At 42.9% G+C, this 12,111-nt stretch overlaps 1 protein-coding gene across 1 annotated transcript in view; it reads left to right on the top strand.

Annotated features, from left to right (window-relative positions):
- Positions 1 to 235: 235 nt before the first annotated feature.
- The window catches only part of PDK3 (pyruvate dehydrogenase kinase 3), a 46,166-nt gene continuing 34,290 nt past the window's right edge, over positions 236 to 12,111 (top strand). The window contains exon 1 of the mRNA XM_054165894.1: positions 236 to 513. Coding sequence (XP_054021869.1) covers positions 408 to 513 — 106 coding nt within the window. The 5' untranslated portion in view covers positions 236 to 407. The remainder of the gene's footprint in view (positions 514 to 12,111) is intronic.

Consider the following 12,111-nt stretch of genomic DNA (forward strand, 5'->3'; position numbering starts at 1 on the left):
TGTCCCCACTGTTCATCTTGGCGCTCCCTTTCTCCCGCCCTAGGCACCGGCTCCAGCCCGCCCTCAGCAGCCGCCTCACGCCGTGCCCTGCCCTACCACGCCTGCGCGTTAGAGCGCCCCACCCGGCGGGAAAGGGTGGCATGCGGACCACACGCGCCAGTCGCTCGCGCTCGCCCCGTCCATCCCCCTGCGGGGGCGGGTCCCTCCGCTGGCCCCTCCTGCCGGGACAGGCTGGGCTGGGCCAAGGCCGGGCTGCAGAGAGGCCGACGGGCGCCGTCGGGCCAGCCGCTTCCCTGGCATGAGCGCGGGTGGCTGCGCTGCTGCCACCGCCGCTCCAGCGCCCTAGTGCTGCTGCCGGGTAGAGGAGGAGAGCAGGTGCGGCGTAGAGGAGCCGGGCGGGCCGCGCCATGCGGCTGTGCGGGGCGCTGCTGAAGAGCCCCGTCCCCAAGCAAATCGAGTACTACTCCCGCTTCTCCCCCTCGCCCCTCTCCATCAAGCAGTTCCTCGACTTCGGTGAGTGGCAGGGCCGTCCGCCGACGTCTGTCCCGTCCTCCCCCCACGCCCACGGCTCGGGAACGGGGTAATGGGTAAGGGTCACCTCGGCTTTCCCGCCGCGTAGGAGTGGCGAGGGCCCTCCCGTGGCGGGGGGAGCGGCGGTGGAGGCCGGCGCCTAGGCCTCGTCTCCTCGTCCTCGTCTCCTCGCCAAGCATCGGTGCTGCGGGGCCCGCCCCTGCGTGCGGCCTGGAGAGCCCGGGGTGCACAGTCACGGCGGGGGCCGTTGCGGGGGGCGGCCGGGAGGTGCGCGCCGCCGCGTTGGGGCTGCCCTGGCCCGGCTCGGCCTGGCCTGGGCCGGCCGCAGCTTACCCATCCCGGGAGGCCCCGCAGGCAGTTGGGGACCGTCTTGTGCGAGGCGGGAACCTATGGTGACAGCCAGCTGCGCGTGCACGTCTGCAGCCGGTGGTAAACACTGCCTCTGCTCTATCTGGCACCCTCGGCCTCCTGAATTGTGGTGCCAGGAGACAGGAGAGGCAGGCTTACCATTCTTGTCTTGCGTTATTGCCAAACAGCAAGCTCCGTGGGAGAGTCAAAATAAGGGTTTCTGACCTGAAAATATGTGAGTTTAGCGAGTGAAGGAGAAATTAAGTTACAGATCTTGAATGTGAAAATTTCAACCTGCCGTGAAAAGATTGGCTCACTTAAACCTCAGGTGTAAACTCTGACGGTGCTTATGTAGGAGACCTGTTCGTGGAAGACCCATGTGTTTATGGAAGCATTGCTGATGAGTGAATAGCTTTTTTTCTTGTCAGAAGCACTGGACTGAAAACTAGAAATGACTTGTGTTCCTGTTAGAAAACTGACGTTTTGGTCTAGATGACAATAAACTTCTCCTATTTGTGTCAGAGGTTATTTGGCTCCTGCTCTTTGGCACAAGAGTTCTTTACATTTTTATTATCCTAAGAATGCTGCCAGTTAAGTAAATGTAAAGGCCATATGTAATATTGTGAAGCTGAATAGAGTATTCTTTCATTCCAGCATTACAAGAAGACAAAAATGAGTCAGAGGTGATAAACCAGAAAGTAATTAAAAGTGGAAACAGTTGCACATTTATGGCGATGGTATTAGTGAAAGAATGCTCTAAGTATAAAGAACCAAGACTGGGCTTGCTACCACATCTCAGTGAGGCAGATCTTTATATCATTAAAAAAACCACAACATTGCACCTTATCCTGTGTTTCATGTAAAGGAGGACCTGACTAGAACCCATGCTTTCCTGCTGTGTTCTGCTAACTGAGTTTCTTCTCAGTTTCCCATGCCTTCTTTTGCTTTTCTGCACTCTGACATTTGTGCTGCTTTTGCCTTGTCTTTCTGTACTGGCAGAAACAGTGGCCTAAAACTGAGATTATCTTTACTTCAGCCCTGGCACTAAAATAATTTTGTCATTGTCTGTTTGAAAGTCTGCTTTGTTTCTGGGGAAAAAAATGCATGTGAGACTTTTCAGTTGTGACTGAAGAGATAGAAAGATTTCAGTCTTTGCTTTAATGATTTGGGTCTTCTGGCAAAACTTTGGATTTTTTTGGTAAGGTTTTCTGCCATTCTAAGTTTTCCCTGCATTACTGCTTTCATTGGACCATCTGTCATGTGGCAGCGTTTTCATAATGCTATTTTTCTGACTTTGTAGTATCTGTATTACTATATGGTTTGAAAAGTGTCTCATGGTTTTCCAGGAAGTAGTAGTCCTCTATTTTAATGATTTTTAAGCCTTGTTTATGTTAGTGGAAATGAATAGAGTAAGAACAGTATGTTACAGCCTGGCCAGCCTTGTTCTCTGGATGTGCTCCAGTCTGTTGTCACTGGATATAGGCTATATATTTAAGCATATTCATGTCTTAAGGCTGATGGGAAACTATATAATAATTGACATATAAAACTTCTAGAGAAAAAAGTGCCTGTAGTTTAGGCTTCTAAGATCAGGGTGGGGAAGGTGAGGGAAGGGCTGTTTGGAAGGGCTTGTAGTGAATAGGACAAGGGGCAATGGTTTGAAACTGGAGCAGGTTAGATTTAGGTTGGACATAAGTAAGCTCTTTTCAGTGAGAGCAGTAAAATACTGGAATGGGCTGCATAGGGATATGGTTGAGATCCTGGCCCTGGGGACATTAAAGATCACAGTAGATGTAGCCTTGGGCAGCCTGATTTAGTTGGAAGTGTCCCTGCTGACTGCAGGGGAGTTGGACAAGATGACCTTTGAGGGTCCCTTCCAGCCCAATGCAATCTGTGAATTGGTAGTCTTGCATCACATCAGCCTTGCTAAAACTATCAGACTTATGGTCCACTTCAGATGGCCTCTTACTTTCTCTTCAGTTCTTGTACTGTGTTTACTTAGGAAACCTCAACTAGGAAGATTATAGCAGTTTAATCAAATAGATTAAAAGTAATGTAGTTAATTAATTTCTGGATCCTAGACGTTGACAGCTTTGGGTAATTTCTAGTTTTGTTGGAGACGTCAGAGGCCTAGAGGAGAAATTTGCAATGAAATGAAAGATGTTGATGCAGAAGTTTATCACTCAAGGCAAGGAAGGCCTGGACAGAATGCACCCACTGTATGAGGGAGTTATATTATTTATACCTGAATTAGCCAATAGAGTTTTCTGGTGGCACAGGACACAAATATTCAAGAGAGCAAATATGCACATCATATGGAGTATGCTACTCAAGGTGCTTGAGTTGTGCTTACAGTTATTTGAACAGTTGTATTTATCTAACCTGAATGTTTGATGGGAAGAAGATAGTGTTTTGTAGTCAGCTTATAGAAGCTAATGCATGTCTCAGTAAGAAATGGTATTTTTTGTATATGTGGGACTTAAGTTATGAAAACATGACTAAATTTTCATCAGATATTGCAGCATAAGCTCAAAGGAAATGTGTGAATAATCCTCCTGTGGCAGTTTGTGCTTTGGTTTCCTAATGCACACCTTTCTTGCATTTCAAACAAAAAAAATTTGCACTTTCTGTAATGCAAATTAATTTGGAGAAGAGTTTTTTCCTGCTGACAATAATGATACTACAGTATGGTCTTCATGTCTTTTTTTTGGTATTGATTAAGACTCAACTCACTTCTGAGCTTGTCTAATTGTGAAATCCTGGTGAATACTGAAAGGGAAACTTTATTTTTGTGGGCTGAAGAATCTTTTCAAACACAGTTGATGGCAATGTATATTGACATACAGCTTAGACTGTTACTGAGTAACAGTGTGGGCTGTATGGAATACAGTTGTGTGTGTAGTGGAGCTGTAGAGTCTCTATTCATTTCCAATGATAGAAATTAAGGATAGGTAGCTTAATTCAGTTAATTCAACCACTTTAAAAAACAGTTTGCCTGTTTACTCAGAAGCAAAAACCTGTGAAACATACCAGAGGTGGTCAGTTGGTTCTTACAGTTGTTTGTGTCTACATACCATGTTCTGCTATATGCCCAATGTACTTTCCATGAAGTTTGCAGCGATCTTGGTGCCTGCTGCTACTGTGCCAGAGGTTACTGTGTCAAGGGCTTGGGACTTGTATGTTGCAAAGTGTGAATGCTCAGATTATCCGTGCTGCTTTTTTTCCTCTGTTTATTTTCTGTTTGCACATTCTTCTTGAATGCTGTTCATCATTTTCTTTCTTGCAAAGTGCACTTCCCAGGGTTCTTGTGCAGTCTCATTCCTTTGCAAAGGAATGATGTTCTGTAGGTGTGCTTTAATACAAACAAGTTTTGACCTTGTTTCATGTCAGCATGTCACTCCAGGTTTATCCAGATCTCCATAATTGTTTTGGCCTGAAAAAAAAAAAACCCACACAAAACCAACAAACCAAACCCACAACCAACCAACTAGATTCAGCTGTATACTTCCAAACAGGGTAGTTACACTGGAAGTTGTTTTGGTAGATTTCCAGGTGCAGACATTCCTAAATTAAGCTGAGGGAGAGTAGGTTTAGACTGGATCTTAGGAAGAAGTTCTCCAGTATGAGGGCTGTGGGACTCCGGAATACATTGCCCAGGGAGGTTGTGGATGCCTCCTCCCTAGGGGTGTACAAGCTCCAGGCTGGATGAGGCCTTGAGCCAGCTGAGCCTAGTTAAGAGGCGTCCCTGCCTATGGTGGGGAGGTTGGAGTAGATGATCTCTAAGGTCCCTTCCAGTCTAAGCCATTCTATGATCCAGTCTGATATAATTAGTAAAATAATGGCTTCTGAAATGCACTTTCAAGTGGAGATGTATTTTAACATTTAGGTACAAAATACTCAGTCTTCAGCAGCAGCTACATACATGGGTACCCAGTTTGGTCATGTGTGCCTGGAGCAAGTAAATAACGCATCAGATAGGTCCATCTGAGGAAAGCAGACTTTCTATGTCTAGGAGTGCCCTAGCATTTAAAAAAAACCACAGAGACTTGAGCTCATTCTTGCTTGTACTAAAACCTGGGTGTGAGTGCTGGGTGTGAGCCAAACCCCCTTACTGATGCTGAACTCTGCCCGAGCTGGCAAGCTCCACGCAACTGCTTGCTCTGGGTCATGTTGACCAACCTGATCTCCTTCTATGATCAGGTGACCTGCCTGGTGGATGTGAGGAAGGGTGTGGATGTAGTCTACCTGGACTTCAGCAAGGCCTTTGACACTGTCCCCTACAGCAAACTCCTGGCCAAGCTGTCAGCCCATGGCTTGGACAAGCACACTCTGTGCTGGGCTAGGAACTGGCTGGAGGGCCAAGCCTAGAGAGTGGTGGTGAATGGTACTGCTGCCAGCTGGCAGCTAATCACTGGTGGTGTGCCCCAGGGGATCAGTGTTGGGCCCAGTCCTATTCAATATCTTTATTGATGGTTTGGACAAAGGGATTGAGTTCATCATCAGTAGGTTTGCTGACAACACCAAGTTGGGGCAGGTGTTGATCTGTTAGAGGGTAGGAGAGCTCTGCAGAGGGACCTTGGCAGGCTGGACAGATGGGTGGAGTTCAACAGGATGGCATTTAACAAGTCCAAGTTCTGGGTGCTGTGCATTGGCCACAACCTCATGCAGTACTACAGGCTGGGGTTGGAGTGAATGGAGAGCAGCCAGGCAGAAAGGGACTTGGGGATACTGGTTGACAGTAGGCTGAACGTGAGCCAGCAGTGTGTTTATCTGGCCAAGAAGGCCAATAGTATCCTGGCCTGCGTCAGAAATAGTGTGGCCAGCAGGAGCAGGGAAGTCATTCTGCCCCTGTACTCAGCACTGGTTAGGCCACACCTTGAGTCCTGTGTCCAGTTCTGGGCTCCTCAATTGAAGAAGAACATTGAGACACTTGAACGTGTCCAGAGAAGGGCAACAAGGCTGGGGAGAGGTCTTGAACACAAGCCCTATGAGGAGACGCTGAGGGAGCTGGGGTTGCTTAGCCTGGAGAAGAGGAGGCTCAGGGGAGACCTTATTGCCCTCTGCAACTATCTGAAGGGAGGTTGTAGCCAGATGGGGGTTGTATCCTTCTTCCAGGCAACCAGCAACAGAACAAGAGGACACAGTCTCAAGCTGCACCAGGGGAAGTTTAGGCTGGAGGTGAGGAGAAAGTTCTTCCCAGAAAGAGTAATTTGCCACTGGAATGTGCTGCCCGGGGAGGTGGTGGAGTCCTCGTTCCTGGAAGCGTTCAAAAAAAGGATTGGATGTGGCACTTGGAGCCATGGTTTAGTTGTCATGAGGTGTTAGGTATTAGGTAATAGGTTGGACTTGATGATCTCTCAGGTCTTTTCCAACCTGGTTGATTTTATGTGATTGCACATTGGAATGGGCTGCCTGGGGAGGTGGTGGAGTCGCCATCACTGGAGGTTTTCAGGAGGAGATTTCATGGGGTGCTTGGTGCCGTGGGTTAGTTGTTTGAGTGGTGTTTGATTGGTTGATGGGTTGGATGTGGTGATCTTGAAGGTCTCTTCCAACCTGGTTTATTCTATGTATGTATGTATTATGATTCTATGTTGGGGTACCTTGGTTGACAGTACAGATATTAATAAACATTTCAAAGAATGGATGGCTCTACTCAAAGGGTTACTTGTAAAACAGTTAAGCTCAAATAAAGACACAGATGAGATACAAATTGTGTAGTCCTTTGATCATGCAGGAAAGAATCATTTAAAGTGGTCCTAGTGCTCTATTGTGAGTATATGCCAGTATGCTATACTATTGTAATGCTTCATTGCTACTGCTCAGCTGCTGGAGTGCCTGACTGTGACTTTCATGAGCCTGAGATTTGTTTTATCCAAAGCAAATACTGCCTGCTTTTGGAGCTTGTTCACTACTAAAGCTGTCTTGGCCAGTTGTACTTGGCTATATTCTAGCCTTTTCTGCTTTTCTGTTTCGGATTAATTGTGTTCCTATGGAGTTACACTCTGCTTTTTGTTAGCTCTTCTGCACATATAGGTAAAACTTAACAACATGGCAGTTCCCTTGTTTGTTATGTTAGTGTTTGTGTACCACATAGTTACTCATGTACATGACTTTTTTTGTTCAAACTCATACTTCAGATAAGAGGTTGTGAATCATAGTGAATTCTTGTTGTGCAGCGTGGCTTAGGAGACCCTGATTTCATAGCTTATAATCAAAATATCTGTGGCAACTGCTATGGCTATGGGCATTGAAAAATATCCCAAAGGTTGTAATTTAGTAATTTTGTTGTACTGTGAAAGCTGAGCATGCAGCAGATAATCACAGTGAGTACATGCAGTTTGGGAACTGTGTCCTGGGCTATATCTGAAAGAAAAGATGAGCAATAGATCCTCCCCATTCTTAAATGCAAGTTTTGGTATGAAATTGATTTGTTGATGTGGTACCTCTTAACCTATCTTGAGGGAAACTTGTAGGCCTCTTCCTGAAGTGATACGAAGAGTAAACAGCACTGCTGTTGATTGCTGTCAGTTGCATGTGCAGCATTAGATCAGGTTTCTAAAAGTATTTACACTGCGTGCTGTCTTGTTGGGATCAGGCATGCATCAGCATTGGAACTGAAAACGTGCCTTTGAAGAAGTAGCTAGCAGATACAATTAGGACAACAAGGTGTGGGGGGTAGGGAAGTAGAGATCCAAAGTTACCTTGTATCTCCAAACCTATTTGTTAATCTTCTGATGGAAGGTTGTTTGGTTTTAAGTTCACAAATATAGTAGAAGTTTTGTGAGTTTATTTTATTACTTCATTTCTAAGACCACACTAGTGGAGAGAAACTGTGCATCTAAGAGATTCACAAGGTTTAGGGCTAGAAGATACTATTAAATAATTGCCTGACATTTGTTGTTGCCTGCAGCTGTGTTGTTTCTCTTGCTGTTTGTGCATTGACCTTAAAACTTCATGCTTGATTTAAATGCATCTTCAGAAAAATTTCCCTCTTCACGTGGATGTTAACCATTCGTATGCTAACCCCTGAATTGAATCAGAAAGATGAATGCTAGTCAGACATTGCTGTTTTCTTTTCATCTGACTGGCTTCAACTTCCAGACAGTAATTTTGTTACAGCTTTCATTGGGAGGTCGGGATCCTTTGATGCCTAAAATTTTTTGACTGTGAGGTATTTGTACGTTGCGATGGAGTATTTTGGCTTGGTTTTGTGACGCTAAATACATTCATTAGATGAGTTATTTCAAGCCTTATGAAAATACCATGGTATTATCCTTTTCTCTTTTTTTGGGTTTTTCCAGTATTTTAAGTATTGTTTTCAAATATGTCTGTTAGAAGTTTAAATAGAATCCTGATTTTTGCCTAACATGGGAATAAAAGCAGTTTGCTGCTTTGTTTTTACCTTGAAAGGCTACCTTCTTGTCTCAGTGAAAGATGGATGTGCAAGCTGCGTTATCTGTCTGCTTTTTGTCCTTGAATTATTTTTGGGTTACTGCTTTTCTGTATTGTCCTTCATTCTCTAGATCTGAGGATGGTTAAAGTTTGCATTTCATGATATTGTAAAGGGGTGGGTTGTTCCCCCTGCTTTTTGAACGCAGCAACTAGCTGGAAGCCTTTGGCTGATGGGAGTTGGTGTTATTTATAACCTGTTACTATTTACAACTCAGCCAGTCCCTGGCCAGCAGTAATATTCCAATACTATGTATAACATTGAAGGGTTTCATAAGGCCTAATATTGATTGTTGTGAAGGTCTGCCAGAGTCATTGTGGTTAGATAACAGCAGTCACTATTGAACTGTGGTATGACAGACTTTTTTTGTGTGGGAGTACTATGTAATGTTAGATCATGGTACATTTAATTTATCTGTATCAGTCACCTTTGGAGGCTGTTTCAGGGATTAAGTGTGCTTGTTTGGGAGTCACTTTCTCAGAAAAGGTTTGTTTTCAAGTTTTATGCTGTTAGTTAAATCTCAGGTAGTGCAGTTCTCAAGGAAAATGTTAGTTTTGGTTTCGATTTCTAACTGTTTTGATTGTGCAGTAAAAAACCCCACTCAATTTCTAGGAGTGATTGAGACTTCATATTCTGAATTCAGCATTTTAGTATAGTTATAGAACAGATTGCATAAATGGATGTGAATGATCAAACTGTATCCCCAAGACCATAGATTTATTTGTGTTTTGGCCTACTTGCTGGGGCAGGAGATTGAGTACAGCTTTCCTGCTGTGCAAGGAAATAGGCAAAGCCAAAACCTAGGTGTATCATCAACACTTGTAGTCACAAATCCAAAGCACAGCACCTTCTAGGGTGCTCTGAAGAAAGCTGACTCCATCCCAGGCAGAGTCAGTACGTGTTTTTGAAGAACACTTCATATATACATTTCACTAGCAGTCATTGATCTTCACAGTACTGTTCTGTGTAGAGTATTACTGCAGTTCTGCATAGCTCAAAACCGTATCATATATAATTGAATTAGGCATAGTTTTAGGAACTGTTTTATCTAATTCCATAACTATAACACGAAAGCAGCTTTTCCTGATGCTAGTTATCCCTAGTAGCATTTTTAAGAGCCATTCTTTCCCCAAAACCTCTAAATAATTTTTCAGATTGCTAGTTGTCCTTCGAAAAATGTTTGATTTTCGTGTGTGTTCCTGGGATTCAGTTAAATGTAATCTTTCTTCCTGGAATAGTAAATTGAAAGGTTGGATTAGAGAACTGAACTATGACTTTGAGAGATAAAATTATTCTTAGTTTTCTGAATGCTTTGTGTGTTCTTGCATTTGACTTTTTTTTTCCTCTGAACTTTTCTGTGTAAATATGACGTTGTCCCTTAGGTGCCTCTTTGCCCTATTTGTTTCAAATATTTTCTTTGCCTGGGAAGAGGCTACTCTTTGTGTGTGTCTGAGTATCTCTATCTCTGTATTATATATATATATATATATATTGAACTGGCATATTAGTTCCTATTCACTGTAAAACAAGTAACACAGTATTGTAAATACTTTTACTGATGTAATTCCTGGTGCAAGTTTTTGTTGGTATTTTTTTCAGAAATAGGTTTAAGAATGTGTAAATAGAGGAGGAGACAAAAAGTGACGAAACAGATGTTTGAAAACAAACAGAAAAACCCCACCCAAAAATATTCTTGCTGCTTTGCTGTAGTCCTTGTTTATGCTTTTCTTAAATGTTTTATAGACTGCATAAATGCATTTGAATCTTTCTAGCTAGCAGTGGCATGGAGGAATCCTCTAATCTTCTTTTTTTGCCATGTGGTTTGTTAATCATCAAAAGCATTTTGTAATGAGATGTTTCACCTCATGGAGACTGGAAAGGGAAACTGGACCATGTGGTATTGGCAATATTTTTATGTAAGTGATATTAACTGAGTCTTTCCTCACAAACGCTGATTTTTATTTATGCCAGAGATTTGTAATAACTTTCCCTTTGGCATGTTGACAGAGGCTGAAGGATAAAGTTGGGGATTTATATTTTTCTGTAACAGCTGGTAGGGAGTTAGGGAAGTTTTTCATAAAGATTAGGGAGGATGATGTCAAAGCTGTGAGAGCTTAAGAGAGTGTTAAAAATTTGGAGCATCTAATCATAACCTTTAATTTGAATTAGGTCTTCATCTTTTGTGAGGGGAAAAGGTGATGATCAGCTCAAAGGGTCAAAATTCAGTCTTTTCTAGTCAGTTTATTGTAACAGAATCTGACCAGCAAGCATCAAATGGAGAATAGAATTTCTTTGGTTTGGTGTTTTAAGCCCCATCTACATTTAAAAAACAAAACAAAACAAAAACAACCACTAAAAATCTTCAAGTCACACCAGCACAAAACACTACATTTGTGTTGTCCAGGATCTCTGTGTTTGAAAGCTATGGAGCCTCTACACAGTGTAGGTGATGTGCTGCACAATATGCCCACCTCTTCCCTGCTCTCAGGCTATTCCCTGCTTAGTTCTCAGCAGTGTTAGTGGCAGAGGAGCAGATGTCTGAGGAGCCACTTCATTGTGCTCTTTGTGATTGATTGGGGAGGGAATCCTTGAGTTTCAGGTATAGCTCTAGGATCAGGAACCGGATCCCAGGCCAGAGTTTCAGGCTCTCTGCCTGTCATGTGCTGAGATGATTGCCTGTAATACTGGCAGGACAAAGCTTAACTGCTGAAATGATTCCTCTGACTTTCAGCCTGCCACCAAATTGCCCGAAGGAGGGACAGCCTTGGGCTTACATGTCTTAAAAATAATCCAGCCTGTGGGTAATTGTCTGAGTGCTTCTGTATTAAACTTGATTACTGTGCTTTCTCTGGGAAGATGCTTTAAAATACTGAAAAAGTTATTTCAATAAAACTGAGTGGTAAGCAGTTAAACATTAGTTGTAGATCAGGGAAGGTTATTTTAAGAACGAATGCTTTAATTTGGGATGATCCATAAAATACATGGTACTGGTATACAGCTTTTAAAAGTGTTTGCCTGCTAACCCATTTTTCCTGAGAAAGAGACGTATGTCTTCCTTTGAGTCTTTTCTATGACAGGAAGGCTATGGCTTTTAAGATTTAAAATTAGATTACAGTTTGACTAAGACTTTGGTAGATCTACAGTGCATTGTGCATTTGTTAATTCCTTCTGTTTATCTCTTCCAGTTCAGGAATAATGTAAGTTGCTTTCCAGCACAGTCAATTTCATTTGGAGCACCATTTACTTCAGACAGGCTTACTGGAGTTCACAACTTATATATTGTAGCCTATTACATTATTATTACAGTATTATTTAGTATCACATTAGTCTACAGCTAATATAATAGTGAATGTAATAATTTTGTCCAGTTGTGCTAATGACAGCTGTCTAACATTTTGTCCTTAAATTGAATTTACGTGAAAGTGAGTTGACTTACTCACGGTGCCAGTTTTACCACAGCAGTTAATACACATAAGACAGAAACAAACTGACTATCAGAGATTTTTGGAAGTAAATGGAGATAAGTGTTTTCCCCCCCCCCCCCCCGTATACAAATTGATGAGTAGTTACTGAATTTTGAAATTCTTAAGTTGAATTTTAAAACTGTGATTGTGAATGGGATTTGAACTGGTCTTTTAGACAACAATATATAAACTAATGCATTCTCATTAGTGAAAGGGATCCTGAAGTCTTCTCTTGGAATAGAAAGTAAGTGCTGCAGTTGGCCCGGTCTGGGAGTGCTTGAATCTGTTGTTGATTGAATTGGATAAATCAGAAATGGT

The sequence above is a fragment of the Dryobates pubescens genome, chromosome 12 (genome assembly GCF_014839835.1).
Source record: "Dryobates pubescens isolate bDryPub1 chromosome 12, bDryPub1.pri, whole genome shotgun sequence".
Classification (NCBI taxonomy): Eukaryota; Metazoa; Chordata; class Aves; order Piciformes; family Picidae; genus Dryobates; species Dryobates pubescens.